This window comes from Herpailurus yagouaroundi, unplaced genomic scaffold, assembly GCF_014898765.1.
Source record: "Herpailurus yagouaroundi ecotype Mexico unplaced genomic scaffold, PumYag 193, whole genome shotgun sequence".
NCBI classification, from domain to species: domain Eukaryota; kingdom Metazoa; phylum Chordata; class Mammalia; order Carnivora; family Felidae; genus Herpailurus; species Herpailurus yagouaroundi.
This window is the reverse complement of record NW_024412424.1, coordinates 3,191,815-3,208,510: the sequence shown is the minus strand read 5'-3', so window position 1 is coordinate 3,208,510 and position 16,696 is coordinate 3,191,815. Positions and strand designations below refer to the sequence as shown.

The 16,696-nt window shown below is 54.4% G+C and overlaps 1 protein-coding gene across 5 annotated transcripts in view; it reads left to right on the top strand.

The window, feature by feature from the left end:
- Window positions 1-14,431, top strand: part of MEF2B (myocyte enhancer factor 2B) — an 18,770-nt gene extending 4,339 nt beyond the window's left edge. The window contains exons 2-10 of one of the 5 annotated variants that reach the window (XM_040445015.1): window positions 2,381-2,494; window positions 9,753-9,835; window positions 10,604-10,807; window positions 11,774-11,908; window positions 12,630-12,777; window positions 12,947-13,080; window positions 13,175-13,268; window positions 13,442-13,553; window positions 13,855-14,431. In XM_040445015.1, coding sequence (XP_040300949.1) covers window positions 9,782-9,835; window positions 10,604-10,807; window positions 11,774-11,908; window positions 12,630-12,777; window positions 12,947-13,080; window positions 13,175-13,268; window positions 13,442-13,553; window positions 13,855-14,080 — 1,107 coding nt within the window. In that variant the 5' untranslated portion in view covers window positions 2,381-2,494; window positions 9,753-9,781 and the 3' untranslated portion in view covers window positions 14,081-14,431. Of the gene's footprint in view, window positions 1-2,380; window positions 2,495-4,599; window positions 4,667-9,752; window positions 9,836-10,603; window positions 10,808-11,773; window positions 11,909-12,629; window positions 12,778-12,946; window positions 13,081-13,174; window positions 13,269-13,441; window positions 13,554-13,854 lie in introns of all 5 variants that reach the window. The other 4 variants (XM_040445010.1, XM_040445011.1, XM_040445013.1 and 1 more) reach the window with 4 other exon arrangements.
- Window positions 14,432-16,696: the final 2,265 nt, after the last annotated feature.

The following is a 16,696-nucleotide window of genomic DNA, read 5'->3' as shown; positions in this document are numbered from 1 at the left end:
AAAAGGGATTTTTGCCTGGTTTCAAAGGATATGAGGTATCTCCTCAACCCTGACAAGGGCTTTCCCAGGGCCGGGGGGGGGGGGGGCGGGAAGGCCCAGCCTGGGCAAAGGCCTAGTGATGGGAATGTAGCAGGTCTGTTTGGGGCTGGTGTGTCAGGTGCCCGAAAAGGGACAGAAGGTGTGCTAGGTATTTGCTGGTAGATGAGGCCTTTCTAAAGAGGAAGGACAGGTAGTGGGCACCTGGGGAGCTCCCAGGGACTCGTAGTACAAATGGGGAAACTAAGGCTCAGAACATGTCAGGCAACGAATATGCGTGGAGCCAGGAATTGAACCCTCATCTGGCCAGGCCCACAGCCACAACCCTCTCAGCACATGGCCACAGTGGGCCCCTTAAGGACAAGACTGGGGGAGGCGAGGTCTGAGGGACGCCGCTGGGCCTCAGTTCCCCTATGGGTGCCAAAGGGACCTATGGACAAAGGACCATAAGGGGCTTTCTCCAACTGGAACATTCTCAGTTTCTGGGATTCAGAGCCACCTGTGGGTGACATACCACACCCCTAGACCCCCCACAGTTCCCAGGAACACCACGAAGATCCATACAGTCACCTGCCTCGTGCACCAATATAGCTTGTGACTCCCATGAAGCGTCCATATACGTCCCCCCACAGACGCTCACTTCCCACAGACTCCCCAGCCCCCATCTCTCCCCTGGAGCTGCTGACCACTCTTCCTCAAGAAGCCAGAAGGTTGGGCAATACCACCGCAGGTATGGGGGCCCTACGTGTGTCTGGCATCTATGGGAAATGGATGACAAGCATGCCTGTACTGGGGCGGCATGGTATGTTTGGGGGTGTCTGTGCATATTTGGGAGTCTGTGTGCACTTGGAGAACTGGAATGTGTTGTGGTCTCAGTGTGTGTGACTGGAGAGGTCTGTGTGTATTTGGGGGTCTGCATATACACGGTGATCTGGGTGTCTTTTGGGAATATGTGTGTTTGGATAGCTGTATGGGTTTGGGGGGGGTCTGCATTTATTATGGACTGCGTGCGTTTCGGGGGACTTTTGCATGGAGTGATCCACATGTGTTTGAAGGTGATATGTGTGTCCAGGAGATGTGTATATGTTTTATTTTTAATGTTTATTTTTTGAGAGAGTGTGAGCGGGGCAGGAGCAGAGAGAGAGGGGGACAGAGGATCCAAAGCGGGCTCTGCGCTGACAGCCGTGAGCCCAATGCCTGGTCCGAACTCACGAATGGTGAGATCATGACCTGAGCTGGTTGGGCACTCAACCGACTGAGCCACCCAGGCGCCCCCAGATCTGTATATGTTTTAAGCATCTGTGGATTTTGAGGGGCTCTGCATGTGTTTGGGGGTCTCCTTATGTATGGAATCTCCCTACGCTCATCTGTCCATTTGAGGAATGGGCTTTATCCCTGCGTCCCTGTTCCTCAGTCCTCCTGCCTGGATCTGCCTAGGACCCTTGCTCTAATCTGGGCACCTCCCAGGGCTGAGTAGAGATGACCGAAGGTCAGGGCCCAGTGACCAGAAAAGCTCCCCGGGCAGGGTAGGAGGGAAGGGCATGTATAGACCCCCTACTGTGAAGCCTTGTCCCCGAGCTCACTGGCTCTGACTCTCCCCATTTTCTGGTGGAGGAAACTGAGGCCCACAGAAGTTTGGCCACACCAGAGTCACTGCCAGAACCCACCTACCCTCAGGGACCACTGTGGGCTGAGCCAGCCTCTAGGTCACCCACAGAGGCCCCCCACTTGGGGCACCATCTCCCTAGGCCCCCAGGGTAGGAGGCGGACCCAGGGCCCCTGCTGGGGAGGGGAGGGTCGCTGGCAGCTGGGGTCAGAACTGCTTGAGCCCTCAAGAGATGGGGGGGGGGGTGTCCCGGATTTCCAAGGGGCTCTTCCTGTTGCCAGTAATGAGGTACTTGGGGAGCAGGTGATGAAACCACCGCCTGGGTTGCGTGAGGCGGGGCCGCAGGCCTGATTCGCTGCAGCCACCCAGGAGCAGCGCCCCCTCCCCGCTTCGCCGCGTCCCCGCGGGCCCTCACCGCCCCCGCCCCCCCCCGCCACCCACCTGCCTCTCACTTCTCCTTTCCTCCCCTCCTTTCCCGGTGCGGGTGCCCCACCAAGCCGTGGCCTCTGGGCTCAGGGGTCTGGCAGTGTGACTCGCCACTCGTCCCCTCGTTAAAGCCCCACTGGGAACCAAGAAGGGGAACTCGATGGACCCCCGAAAGGCCTTTGAGGTCAGAATTCTGTGACCCATTTTATGGGGGGAGGAAATGGGGGCTCGATGTCACCCAGCGTGTCACCGTGTGAGTGTTGCTGTGGTCTTGCAAGATGGCATGCTGACTCAGTGCCCCCCCGTTCCAAGGCCCGGCCGTTTTTCCTTCTGGCTTCTGGAAGGCCAGAAGATAAGGTCAGCAGAGCCATCCACCATCCGCTTCTCCCCAACTGGTGGCAGAAGGATTCTCACCCCCATTTACAGGTGAGAAAACTGAGCCCCCCGCTGGGGAGACTGCCACGGGTGAACCATCTGTGGGAGGGTGGCATTCTTCCTCAGCCCCATATCTCTATCACCAAAGTGCTAAATAATCTTGCCAGGCCTGGGAGGTGACAGTCTATGGCCCAAAGGACCCCAGAGGTGTTTGTTGATTGACTTAGTGACCACCAGGCACTCATGAAATCTTCCTTTGTCCTCTCCATTCCTCCCCTGCACAGTGCTCAGGCCTGGGACCCTGGGCTCCTCCCCCTCCCCCCACAAGCGTGCCACCAGTGCATCCTGGCCCTTTGATTGCCAAGCAATCCTTTCGCTTCTGCCCCCGTCCTAGTTCAGGCCTCATGTCTCCCACTGGACACCTGTCTGGGCCTTTCCTTGTCCTCCTTATTAGACGCTACTCCCCACAGCAGTCATGAGCAGGAGAAGCTTTAGAAAAAAAAAATCTTTTGGTTGAGATAAATCATAGAGAGAAAGATGCACCAATCATTGGAGTAGGGTTAATACATTGGCACAAACTAAACACGTCTGTGTACCCGGACTCTGGACCAGGGAGGAACCCCTGAAACTCCCACTGCTCTGTCATGGCACCCTGCCTGGGATGGCCACCGTGTGACGTTCATCATTGTGAGCTTTGCCTACTCTAGAACTGCACGTAAGTGGAATTATACAGCGTGTCCCCTCTGTCCAGTCCAGCATTGTTGAATCAGCGTGTGGTCTGAGAGATTCACCTGTGTGGTTGCGTGGCTCTGGAGTGCATCCTTTTACTGTGCCGTGTAGTAGTCCATCATAGAATCTACCAGAAAGTACTAACTGATTCTCCCATTGAGGGCATTTGGTGGGTTCCAGCTTGGGGCCATGGTGAACGAAGCTACTGAAAACACTCTTGTCGGTGTTGTCCTTTGGTAAAATATGGATCCATTTCTCTTGGGTGAATACTGAGGAGAGAGATCGCTGGGTCATAGGGAAGATGTATATTCAGCTTTAGCAGATGCCAGATAGCTTTCCAGAGTGGCTCTACCTCTCTCCCTTCCCACCAGCAATGTAAGAGAATGCACGGGGATTTTTAAAACTGTAAAATTATGTCCTGTGCCCCCAAACTCTCCATGGCTCTTCGTTGACCTCAGAGTAAAGCCTGCAGTCTTCACCCCTGCAGTCTTCCCCCCCACCACCTCTCTCCCTCTCCCCACTGCCATGCTGTCCAGCCACACAGTCTTCTACGATTTCTTTAAAATGCCAAACTCACGATCGCTGCAGACTTTTGCCCTTGGAGTTCCCCCTGCCAGGAACACCCTTCCCCCTCGATCTTCCCGCTACTGGCTCTTCCCTTGCTTGGCTGTCTCTTTCTTGTGCTTCAGGTCTTGGCTCCAATCTCACCTCTTCGGAGAGGTCTTTTCTGAAATCCCTGGCTCACCCCTTTCATGGTCAATACTTCTCTTGATTTGGACTTAGTCGGGTTCTGACATGCGATAGTTTCATAAAAATGACTGGGGCGATTCCCATTGTTTGTGAAGGTCTGAGTTAGTTTAAATAACATTGCACTTGCCTCTTCCTTGAGGTTTGATAAAAGAACCTTTAAGACCATCTGGTCCTGTTGTCCTTTTTTTTTTTTTTTTCCTGTTGTCCTTTTAATGGGAGGTCTCGTGTCACTTTTCTAATCTTCTATGGTCATTGGTCTACTTAAACTTTCTACTTCCTTTGTGGTCAGCTTATTACAGTGGTTGGCACATGGTTGATACTTCATACTGGCTAAGTATGAGGATGTGAAGAAAAAGGGAGGGAGGTGCTGGACCCTCGGCTTCAAATGCCCACCCCCTGCCCATCTGCTCAGGCCCCCATCCAGCCTGTCCACCAAGGCCCAACTACATGCTTCCTCCTCTGAGATGCCTTCTTGGGTTTCTCCTGACCCTCCTTCGCTGCTCCATTCCCAGGTCAATGGGTCCATTTCTCTGCTTCTCTGCTGGGCAGATGTTACAAGCTCTCTGCTTTCTGGCGGGATATCTTTTGGGGGGTGGGGGTGGGGAATGTGTGCACAGAAGAGGCCTCCCCCCTCGTGCCTGGCACATTCAGCATGTGCTGCCACCTCCCCCCAGCAGTTCCGATCACGCCAACATCTGGAGACCAGGCCACCGGGTCTGTCTGCGGCTCAGTGGGGATTTGCATGTGAGTACAAATATATATGCACACCCTGGGCCTTCCGCCTCCGCATTCCTTGGCTGGCCCTTCACACCTGGGCTTGAGACAGGTCAACGCTGAGTGACTGGATTTGCATGCCCATGTATTTCTGGGTAGGGAGTCAGCTGGGGGAGTCTGAGAGGAAGTTGTTGAGGGAAGCTGTGGGGAGTTCAGAGTCTCTCTTGACCTGCTCCATTCACTAAATATGGTTATGAGGGGCTTCCAGTCTGAGGGAGACAGAGCCGGATATACGTACCCCTAGCTCCATGGGGTCAAAACTGGAGGGAAACTTCGGGAGCTGTAGGAATCCAGAGTGAGGGCAGGGAGGGCTTCGTGGAGGAATAAATGTTTTGAGCTGGGTTTTGAAGTGTGAATAGGAGTTGGCCAAGTGAAAAAAGGGCTTTCCAAGCAGAGTCATTTCATTGAAGGTAGATTAAGATGGGCAGGGGTTGATTGGGGCAGGGCCTCAAATGCCAGGCTGGGGACTAGAACTTTCCCCTGAGGGCAGAGGGGAGCCACGGAGAGTGTGTGAGCAGGAAGGGGTATGATCAGAGCTGTGTGTTGGGTAGATCCCTTAAGGGCCAGAATGGAGATGACTTTGGTTCTTGGGTGAGGATTGGGGGTTTCAGGATCACAAGACTCAGAAGAGTCAAAGCCCTGCATAAGCCCACCGGCATCTGTCAGGCCTGGCCCCAGAGAGGCCATAGGGTCTGGTGGCATCCGGAGGAACCAAAGACCCCTGGAGCACAGTGACTTAAAGCGTATGATGCCAGCCTAGGACAGAGGGGGCCTCACCCCCTGCCTCTGCCCAGATGGACACAGCCCTGGTCTACTCCTCAAGTCTCCTGCCGTCTCTAGCCCGGCTTCCAACAGTCCTGCTGCTCTCCATGGCAGCTGTGGCTAAAGTTTTTAAATGATAAATCAAACCTCCATCCCTTTTTGCTGAGAACCCTCTCAGGGCCCTCTGTCACTCTTAGACCAAAACCCACAGTCCTCCTCACAGCTCAGAGGACCCAGAGAGGCCCTGCGTCTGTGGCCTCTCCTCCTGGCCTCCTTGTTAGTGTGTCCTTCAGGGCCTTTGCTCTTGCTTCTACATGGAACTCACTTCCTGTCTCCGCTTTTGAGTCTCAGTGCAGAGAGACCCCCACCCCCCCGCCAACCCCGGCCTTCTGGCTCTTGGGGCTCCCTCGTCATGTGAACTCTGCCCTGGCCAGGACGTCCTTGTCTAAACTGGGGACGGAGAGGAAAGGGTCCAGTTTGAAAAGGGTCAAGATTCGAATCTTCCAGGCCCGGAGACTCACGGCTAAGTCCCTTGTTCCCATGGGACCCCAGGCACGGGGGCATTTCCGGAGCCACCTTGGCACCAGGACCTCCGGACCAGTGCCCCCCTCCGGTCCCCAGGGACCTGTCAGGGCGGGGGCAACATGTCCCAGTCGTGGGAACGCACCCGATTCCGGCCGGGGATTAAAATTAGCCTGGGAAGTTAAATTTAGCAAGTCAAGTTGGAGCTAGGGGGCCGGGGCTGGGGCTCCCATGGGTCCTGGCTCTGCATAGTTGTGACTACTCAGAGACACAGACCAGAGAGAGTGGAGGGCACACCTAGGGTCACACAGCAGGCCGCATATGACAGTGTCTAACATTCCTGGGCCCTGGGACTCTGAGGGTCCTGCCCAAACTCCTGAGACTGGAATCTGGGAAGCAGGTATGGCTGCTCCTGGAGATGGACCCACATTTTCCTCCACTTCCCAAGAGCTCATTCCCAGGCCTTGTATCAGGTGCTCTGCATTTTATACCCAGCCCAACCACAGAACAGCAAACTGAGGCCTAGGGAGAGGCCTCCCTTGCTGAGGACTGCCAAGTGGGTCAGAGGCTGTCTGGGACCTGAGCACAGGCCCACCTACCTGACCCCGGGCACGCCACTCACCTGAAGCCTCAGTCACCCGTGACATGAGAGGGGCTGGGAGGTCATGTGGTCATAGAGTTGGTGGAGGGGGTCTTGGATGCCGTGGAGTGGCTGTAGAGTGGGGTGAGTGCCCCACTATGGGCAATGTGACTCCTTTGTTCCCAGCACCCCTGCTGAATGGGGAGCACTGGGGAAGGCCTACCCATTCTCACCCTTGAGCACCCCTCCAGGGAGATCCAAGGTCCTCATGAGAACGTTCCAAGGTTTCTCTCAAGCAGAACTCGGGCCCAAACCCTTGTCTGGGCTCCAAACTTGAGGTCTTTTCTGGTTGTCCAGACCTCCTCCCACCTGTTACATATAAATCAATGAATAAATAAATAATTTTTTTTTTTTTTTAAGAAAGAGAGAGAGTGAGAGAGACAGCAGCAGAGGGGCAGAGGGAGAAGGAGAAAGAGAGAATCTTAAGCAGATTCTATGCCCAGGACGTAGGGCTCAGTTTCACGACCATGAGATCATGACGTGGGCTGAAATAAAAAATTGGGCACTTAACCGACTAAGTCACCCAGGCACCCCAACCTGTTATTCTTTTAAGAATAAGAGAGGGGAGGGGCGCCTGGGTGGCGCAGTCGGTTAAGCGTCCGACTTCAGCCAGGTCACGATCTCGCGGTCCGTGAGTTCGAGCCCCGCGTCGGGCTCTGGGCTGATGGCTCAGAGCCTGGAGCCTGTTTCCGATTCTGTGTCTCCCTCTCTCTCTGCCCCTCCCCCGTTCATGCTCTGTCTCTCTCTGTCCCAAAAATAAATAAAAAACGTTGAAAAAAATTAAAAAAAAAAAAAGAATAAGAGAGGGGAAAGTTAGAAAATTCAGAAAATCAAAAAGGGAAGAAAAAAGACACCAAAGGCCACACATTGCATGATTCCATTTACATGAAATGTCCAGAACAGGCAAATCCATACAGACAGAAAGTAGATTAGTGCTTGACAGGGGCTGGGGGAGGGACATGGGGAGTGAGTGCTAATAGGCATGGGGTCTCCTTTTGGGGGATCAAAAATTTCTGGAACCACCTGGAGGTGGTGGTTGCGCAACACTGTGAATGCACTAAATGCCACTGAATTGCACACTTTAGAAGGTATTTTTCTTTCAATGTTTATTTTTGAGAGAGAGAGAGAGAGCATGGGCAAGGGAGGGGCAGAGAGAGGGGGACAGAGGATCGGAAGCAGGCTCTTCTCTGACAGCAGCGAGCCTGATGCAGGGTTCAAACTCACAAACCATGAGATCATGACCTGAGCTGAAGTTGGATGCTCAACCGAGTGAGCCACCCAGGTGCCCCTAGAAGGAACTTTTTTTAAAAATTTATTTATTTATTTTGAGAGCGCGAGAGAGAGAGCACACACAAGTGTGGGAGGGGCAGAGAAAGAGGGAAAGAGAGAGAGAGAGAGAGAGAGAGAGAGAGAGAGAGAATCCCAAGAAGGCTCCATGCTCAGTGCAGAGTCCAAAGGGGGCCTTGAACTCACGAATGGTGACATCATGACCTGAGCCGAGATCAAGAGTCAGATGCTTAACCAAGCCACCCAGGTGCCCCTGAACTGCACACTTTAAAATGGTTAATTTTAGGTTGTGTGATCGCATGTCAACTTTTTAAAAAAGGAGGGAAAATTCACCCATAAATTTCCACCCAGCAGTGACTCCTATCTTGTGTATTTCCTTCTAGTCTTTTTTCTACTCTCAGTGCAATGTTTAAATATGTGTTTACTTGTAACCACAGCCCTCAATCTTGTTTGTTGGGGAGCTGTTATAGGATTGAATGAGTTAAAGGTGTCCAACGTGGGGACCAGGCTTTCTTCCAGTGGCTCAGGGTTAGTGATTCAGTGAACAATGTATCCTTAGAGCCATCAGATATCAGTATCGGAGGTCCCTCCAACCTGGCCTGTCAAGGGCTTTTAGGCTGTTGCCAGTATTCGTAATAGCGGTGCATATGTGGCACCTGTGTGTCGGGCAGATCTGAATGCCTCACATGGGCTACTTTATTTTATCTCCTGACAACACTGGGCTGATCATGACACTGTTATCCCCACTGCACACACAGGGGGGCGTAGAGAGGTCAGGCTCCCTGGAGGTCCTACAATTACCAGCTTGTTGTGTTTTAGAGGTAGGGGCGGGGCATCTGTAACTCTTCTCTCTCTCTCTCTCTCTCTCTCTCTCTCTCTCTCTCTCTCTTTTTTTAAGAGGGATAACTTTCAGGGCGCCTGGGTGTCTCAGTTGGTTAAGTGTCCAACTCTTGATTTCGGCTCGGGTGGGATCTCACAATTTCGTGAGTTTGAGCCCCGTGTCAGGATCCGTGCTGATGGTGTGGAGCCTGCTTGGGATTCTCTGTCTCCCTCTCTCTCTGTCCCTCCCCTACTTGTGCTGACTCTGTCTCTCTCTAAATAAATAAACTTCAGGGGCACCTGGGTGGCTCAGTCGGTTAAGCGTCCGACTTCGGCTCAGGTCATGATCTCACGGTCCGTGAGTTCGAGCCCCGTGTCGGGCTCTGTGCTGACAGCTCGGAGCCTGTAGCCTGTTTCGGATTCTATGTCTCCCTGTCTCTCTCTGACCCTCCCCCGTTCATGCTCTGTCTCTCTCTGTCTCAAAAGTAAATAAACGTTAAAATAAATAAATAAATAAATAAACTTCAAAGTTGTTTTTTTTTTTTAAAGAGGATAACTTTCTCTTTTTTAATTTTTAAAATATTTATTCTTTTTTGACAGAGAGAGAGCATGCGCACAGGTGGGGGAGAGGCAGAGAGAGACAGGGGGACAGAGGATCCAAAGCGGGCTCCTTGCTGACAGCAGAGAGCCCGATGTGGGGCTCGAACTCATGAACTATGAGATCATGACCTGAGCCAAAGTCAGACACTCAACCAACTGAGCCACCCAGGCGCCCCTGTGCCTCTATCTTTTGCCCTTGGTCAGCCTTCTCTTCGTGTGGAGTTGGTCCAAAGGTGTTCACTGAGCATGTACTCTATCCTGGGCTGGTTGAGGGTGGGGGCTGTGGAGGTGACCCAGCCTGCCTTGATTTCCCCCAACGTCTTCCCCTCAGTGCTTGGCGGATGCAGGTGGAAGACAGAGGGGAGGCTGGATGCCTGGTCTCACTCTCTCCTGTACCCACTCTGTCCTCTTTTCCTTCCCCCCAAGGCCAAGTTCTCTCCACCAAGCCCGGGACAATGGGGAGGAAAAAAATCCAGATCTCACGCATTCTGGACCAAAGGAATCGGCAGGTGAGTTCAGTGGGTACAACAGTGGTCAGGGGAAAGGCATTCTTGGCAGTGGATACAGCCTGGGCAAAGGCATGGCCATCTGGGGGAGCTACAGGGGATTGGGGAAACTTGATGTGGTGTCCGCAGTTTGAAATGTAGCATTTGCTCATTTTCATGATGGTTTATTCATTTATTCTCCCTGATGACTGAAGCCCCAGTCATAGGAGAGATGGAGCTGGACACAAACACACCCAACGCACAGGGCTGGTCCAGAGGGAGGCACAGACCTGAGGAAGCTCAGAGAGAGAATGTAGGCTCTGTCCTAGAGACCAAGGAAAACTTCCCAAAAGGAGAGGACATTTGGGCTGGGTCTTTGAAGCACCAGTAGGAGTTTGCCAGGTTGAGGGGCGCCTGGGTGGCGCAGGCGGGTGAGCTTCTGACTCTTGATTTCAGCTCAGGTCATGATCCCAGGGTCATGGGATCGAGCCCTGCATCGATCGAGCTCTGCATCAGTCGAGCTCTGCACTGAGCCTGGAGGCTGCTTATTAAGTTCTCTCTCTCTCCCACTGCCCCTGTCCCCACCTCGTGTGCTCTCTCTATGAATAAATAAATAAGTAAATAAAAATTTTAAAAACTAGGAGTTTGTCAGGTTGAGAAGTGTGAAAGAGGGAGCAGGTGCCAGGCACGGGATCATCAGGCCTGCTCAGGGAGTAGTGAGGCCCCTCTGTCTCCCCCGTGCCACCCCAAATCCATGTCTTCTCCCACTCTGCCTGTGGGTCCTGGGTCCAGGTGACATTTACCAAGCGGAAGTTTGGGCTGATGAAGAAGGCCTATGAGCTGAGCGTGCTCTGCGACTGTGAAATCGCCCTCATCATCTTCAACAGCGCCAATCGCCTCTTCCAGTATGCCAGCACAGACATGGACCGCGTGCTCCTGAAGTACACGGAGTACAGTGAGCCCCACGAGAGCCGCACCAACACCGATATCCTCGAGGTACCCTTGGGGCCCTCCTCCCCAGCGCCCTGAGGTCCAGCTCACTGTGCTCGCTCGGAGCCTGGGGACTCTTGGTTTGCACAATAGATGAGTGTTGCAAATTGGCTTTACTGCCGGTAAAAGCAGGTGCAAGGTCATGTAGGGTCCCTCCCAGGGTCGGCTGCCTGAAGAGTAGAAATAAAAACATCAGTCGCTGTGCACCGAGGGCTGCGCTGTGTCTCTTTCGCACATCATCTCATTTAATCCTGTCACCTGTTTGGGGTGTCCAGAAACAGAACTGAAAGGACACATTGAGTGTCCCAGTGTCCCAGTGAGCAAGCCCACCTCACTGAAGTCCAGGAGTGTTTTTGTCTGAGCTGCTGGGTCCTCAGGAGAAAGAGGCAGAAGCAGCCTGCACACTAGCGGATGGTCAAGATCACTGTCCCTGTGGATATGGGAATTTGTATGCAAGTTGGGAAGCTAAAGCCACAGAGCTGGAGAGACCAGCAGGCCTAGGACGGCGCCTGGGGACCCCTAATGTTTCAGGAGGGTGAGGAGAAGCTGTCAAAGGAGAGGCAGGGGTCCAGGAATGGGCAGGTCCAGGAGGAAGCAGCTCAGGAAGGCCTATCAAGTTGTCCTCAGGTGCTCAGTCTGCCAGCATTTATTAAACACCTACTGCACTCCAGGCCCCGACGCTGCACGTGAGTGCAGAACAGAAGCACCCGGGTCATATTCAGGAGGAGTGTTAGGACAGTGCCAGCAGGTCCTGGTGGATCTCAGCCCCCACCGTGTAACCTGGGCCTCTCTGGAATTGACTGGGTGATCAGGCACTCGGGTTTTGGCCAATGGGATCTGGCTGGAACAGGCTGTGCCTGCACTCCTGTCCACCCACAGAGCTGGATGGGTAGGGCTCTCCCCTCTCCTCTAGAACCAGGTTCCCTGGCTAGGCTGGAGGGAGAGTCACCCTATTGTCTCCTCTTTCTACAGACACTGAAGCGGAGAGGTGTGGGCCTCGATGGACCAGAGCTGGAGCCAGATGAGGGGCCTGAGGGGCCAGGAGAGAAGGTGCGGAGGTTGGCAGGTGATGGGGGTGACCCAGCCTTGCCCCGGCCCCGGCTCTATGTAAGTGACTCCCTGTGCCACTATGAAGGGGCCCTCCCTCACCTCCTAGGCCCAAGTGGTTAGGGCTGAGACTAAGACAGGGACCTAAGGCCAAGAAGCCTAGAGTCTGGAAGCAGATCTCTGCCTAGGTGGAAAGGGAAGGCTTTCTGGAGGAGTAGGCATTATAGCTGCAGCTTTGAAGGATGAGTAAGAGTTCAGTGGACAACCATTTCCTTCCCACTGTATTTATTTGATTCATCAAACACTCTGGGAAGCCTCCTCAGTGCCAAGTCTGTGCTGAGTAAGAAGCTTCAGCTCCAGGGGCGCCTGGGTGGCTCAGTCGGTTAAGTGGCTGACTTCAGCTCAGGTCACGATCTCACGGTTCGTGAGTTCGAGCCCCACAATGGGCTCTGTGCTGACAGCTCGGAGCCTGGACCCCGCTTTGGATTCTGTGTCTCCGTCTCTCTCTGCCCCTCCCCTGCTCATGCTCTGTCTCTCTCAACAATAAATAAACATTAATAAAATTAAAAAAAAAAAAAAAAAAAAAAAAAAAAAGAAGCTTCAGCTCTGGGCCTGTCAAGAAGTGACGGCCCCAGACAGTCTCCTTCAGCCCTACGGGGGTAGGCCAGAGGGAGGAGGAGCAAGGCTTCCAGAGGTGGAGACTGGCCCCTGATTTTCTGTCTTGGACTTAATCCCCTCATCTCCACGTGCTTCCAACCAATCCCGTCCTCTCTGCCCTCAGCCAGCAGCCCCTACTATGCCCAGCCCGGACATGGTATATGGGGCCCTGCCCCCACCAGGCTGTGACCCCAGTGGGCTTGGGGAGGCCCTGCCGGCCCAGAGCCGCCCATCCCCTTTCCGGCCAGCAGCCCCCAAAGCTGGGCCCCCAGGTGAGCATGGGGCATAGGCCCTGGGGGAGAAGGAGGTGGGAGTCCCAGGGAGGCTTGTAGGGGGGGATCTTGGCTCTGGCACTGCTTGTCTGTGTGTATCACCTCTGGACCTCAGACTTCATTAGATGACAGGCCACGTGCCCTCTCTCTGGGGTCTCCTGCTCTTCAGGCCTGGCACACCCTCTCTTCTCACCAAGCCACCTTGCCAACAAGACGCCACCACCCCTGTACCTGGCAGCAGATGGGCGGAGGCCGGACCTGCCTGGTGGCCTGGCGGGGGCCCGAGGGGGACTGAGCACCTCAGTGAGTGAGGGGAAGGTATGGCAGGGCTGATGGGGGAAGACAAGATGACCTGGGGTGTGGGCCTCAGTTTCCCCTTTTCCCTGTCTCCCCACAGAGAGGCCTCTATGGTAGCCTACAGAGTCCATGCTCTGCCACAGCTCCGGGACCCCCACTGGGGAGTTTCCCCTTTCTCCCCGCAGGCCCCCCAGGTATGCACCCTCTACTTGCCCTGCCGTGGGAGACATCCTTACCCCCGCTGGGGGGTGGGTGTCAACATTTCCCCACCCGCCAGAACTCTGAACTGGTGGGCGGGATAGGTCAGACTTGGCTGGGCAAGGGCTCCCTGAGGTCAGGGCCTCAGTTTATTCCTCCTACCCCCTAGAATATAGCCTGGGAGACCCCCCGCCGCCCCCTGGCCTGCTGCAGCCCCCCACCCTGGCTCCCTGGCAGCACTCGAGGGGTGATGGGCCCCCAGCCGCTCCTCCCCAGCCCAGGTAAGTACCCTAACTGCCTCTCCTCTCTTCCCTCCCCAATTCGGGTCGCTGTGGGGGTCGCTCCGTCTTCTGAAGCCCCTGGCCAAAGCTGACCCCTGGTGGCCACTTCTGGTTCTACACTCAGCCCCTCCCGACGGTTCTTGCTCAGGATGGGTGGCTATTTTGGAAGCCCCAAGAGGGATCGCCACCCACTCCTTTCCCAAGGTCCTCCTGCCGAGCCTTTGCCCACGCCGTGCCACCTCCCTGGCTTTCCTCCCTTCCTCGCTGAGCTCATGGCTCTCCTCTCTCTCTCTCCCTGCAGTGGGGGTCGAAGCCTGGGTGAAGAGGGTCCCCCCACCCGCGGCGCCTCCCCGCCGACCCCCCCAGTCAGCATCAAGTCCGAGCGCCTCTCGCCAGCCCCCGGGGGCCCCGGCGACTTTCCCAAGACTTTCCCCTACCCCTTGCTCCTGTCCCGGCCCCTGGCAGAGCCCCTACGGCCAGGCCCCCCCCTGCGCCGGCTGCCCACTGCGGACGGCTGGGCCCGGTAGTGGACCCAGGGGTGGCACCGGTCCTTCTTCCCACGCGGGGCTGGGCTAGGGCACGTGGGGTCCCTTCCCCGCATTCCCCGCGTCCTTAGAGAAGACCCAGCAGTTACGACCCTCCGAAGTGAGGGCCTGGCGTTCGGATCCACGGTCGGGGGGGGGGGGGGGCTCCTTTCTCCCTTTCCTGTGTGTGTATCCACCAATAAAACACTTCTGGTGTCCGTGGACGAAACTATCTGTCTGTCGCTGCTCAGAGCCACCACCACTCCCGGGTCCTCCCATCTTTTCCCAAGAGACTTCAGCCTTGCCTTGTCTCGGTTTGGGAGATGAGAATCCTACCCTGAGACAAGGTTTCGAGGATGGGTGTCCAGGCACCCCGAGGTGGTCTCAGTGGGATGTTTATAACATGCAGATTTGATCCCTGACCTTCCCGAGTTCCCGGACTGCCCCCACCCACTCTATTCCGTCTGCCCCTGTCGCCCACTGTGTCCCCTGCCCTGAGCCCCCCTAGTAATACTTCCAGTCCCAAGACTTGGCTGGGTGAAATGGAGGCAAGGCTGGAGAGGGTCCCTTCTAAGCCTCTGGATCTCACCCTCACTGTGGACAAGAAGTCAGACCTGTCCCTGAAGTCAGTGCCCACAGGTTAAGTGCCCAGTGTGGGGATCATTAAAATGTGGACAGCTTTCAAAGGCTGAGTGGTGAGGCCGGTGGGTGGGGTTCTGTATACCCATCCCAGGAGGCTGCACTTTCTTCATTTTCCATCAGGTGGCACCCAATAGTATGCTTTCGATTCTGTGCTCCCTACTCAAAAATAAAAAATAAAATAGAAATAGTAATAAAAAAAAAAATAAAATTCCGGGACACCTAGGGGGCTCAGTCGGTTAAGCCTCTGACTCTTGGCTTTGGCTCAGATCACGATCTCACGGTTTGTGAGTTTGAGCCCCTCATTGGGTTCTGTGCTGACAGCGTGGAGCCTGCTTGAGATTCTCTCTCTGTCCCTGTCTCTCTGCCCCTCTTCTATGGTCTCTCTCTCTCTCTCAAAATAAATAAAATAAACTTTTAAAAAATAAATAAAATCCCTCTTGGCTTCCAGGGGTTCCACCCCATGTTTTCAGGCTCTGAGCCTGGGGACTCAGAAGGGCTGTGTCACATGTTGTGTGCACATGTGTGGTTTTACATGTACAGCTTGGGGTGACCTGGGCCATGAGAGGTCAGTGAGCAGGCTACCGGCTTCTGGAAACACCTTTGCATCCAGACTCCAGCTCTGCACGTGCTGGCTCTGTGCAGGAGGATACAGGGAGGGTTGTGTGGAACTGTCTTCTGCCACTCTTTGTAAAGACACCATGGTGACGTCAGTCAGGGCCACTGTCACCACCAGAGGGTCACTGAATCTCTCAGGAGCTCAGCCACTGGTTGAAAGCATCATGGGAATTGTGGCCTAGAGAATGTGGATTCACCTAATGGGGAACAGAGAACAAGGAACATCCAATGGAGAACAGACCACATGTGCATCCAACGTAGAATAAAGAGTGAGGAGTGTCTGTTTCATTTTCATTTTTAAATGTTTTGTTTATTTTTGAGAGAGACAGAGTGTGAGTGGGGGAGGGGCAGAGAGAGAGAGGGAGACACAGAATCTGAAGCAGGCTCCAGGCTCCGAGCTGTCAGCACAGAGTCCGATGTGGGGTTCAGCCCCACAAGCCGTGAGACCGTGACCTGAGCCGAGGTTGGACACGCAACCGACTGAGCCACCGAGGCGCCCCAGTAGTGCCTGTTTTAGGACAGAGGAGGGACGTTATCTGGCTCTAGTGTTAAGAGGCACTCTCAAGCTGCTCAGGGAAAAATAGACTGTTGGGGGTGAGGTAGAGGATGGTGGATGGAAGATGAGGACCCCCTGAGGTCCAGGATGTGTGGGAGTTTCCTGTAGTTCACTGCCTAGGGGGCGCTGTGACACCTAAACTCATAAGCCCTGGATCCAGGGGGAGAGGACAAGGTGTGACGTAGAGATTTGGGCCTCCCAGAGCCTCGGTATCTTCATCAATAAAATGGAGACAATTGTCCTGCCACCTCAGCCTACTAGAGGGGGCGCATGAGTAAACCACCCCACCTCCCCAGCCTGGCGTGCAGTGCACCTGCATGAAATACCCCTCCCTCCTCTCCCCCTTTCCTCACACCCTCCCTAAATCCCAGCTTTCCTGCATCCTTCGTGGATTCATAAATCAGCTCATGGCCCCCATGTCGGTCCAGGGAAGTCCTATGACCCTCACCACCACTGTCACCCATCCTTTCTCAAGAGGCCCCTCTCTGTGTCCAGAGGACTGAAGCCACAGTGAATCCCCTCCAAACAGACATCCATACATGCTCATAAACAAAGACAAAAACATCCAGGGACAAGGTAATCAACTATACAGGTCCCATTCACGGGCCTCATAAAAACCCTCAGACATCTAATCACACCCCCATGTATGTCAGGCAGACACACGTATCCATAAAAACACAGATGCAAAACTTAGGTTCCCAGACTATCAGCCTTTTTCCTCCAAGCCTTGAAACACAAAGCATCAGATTCTTTTCAAGAGAGAGAGAGAGAGAGAGAGAGAGAGAGAGAGAGAGAGCATGTGTGAG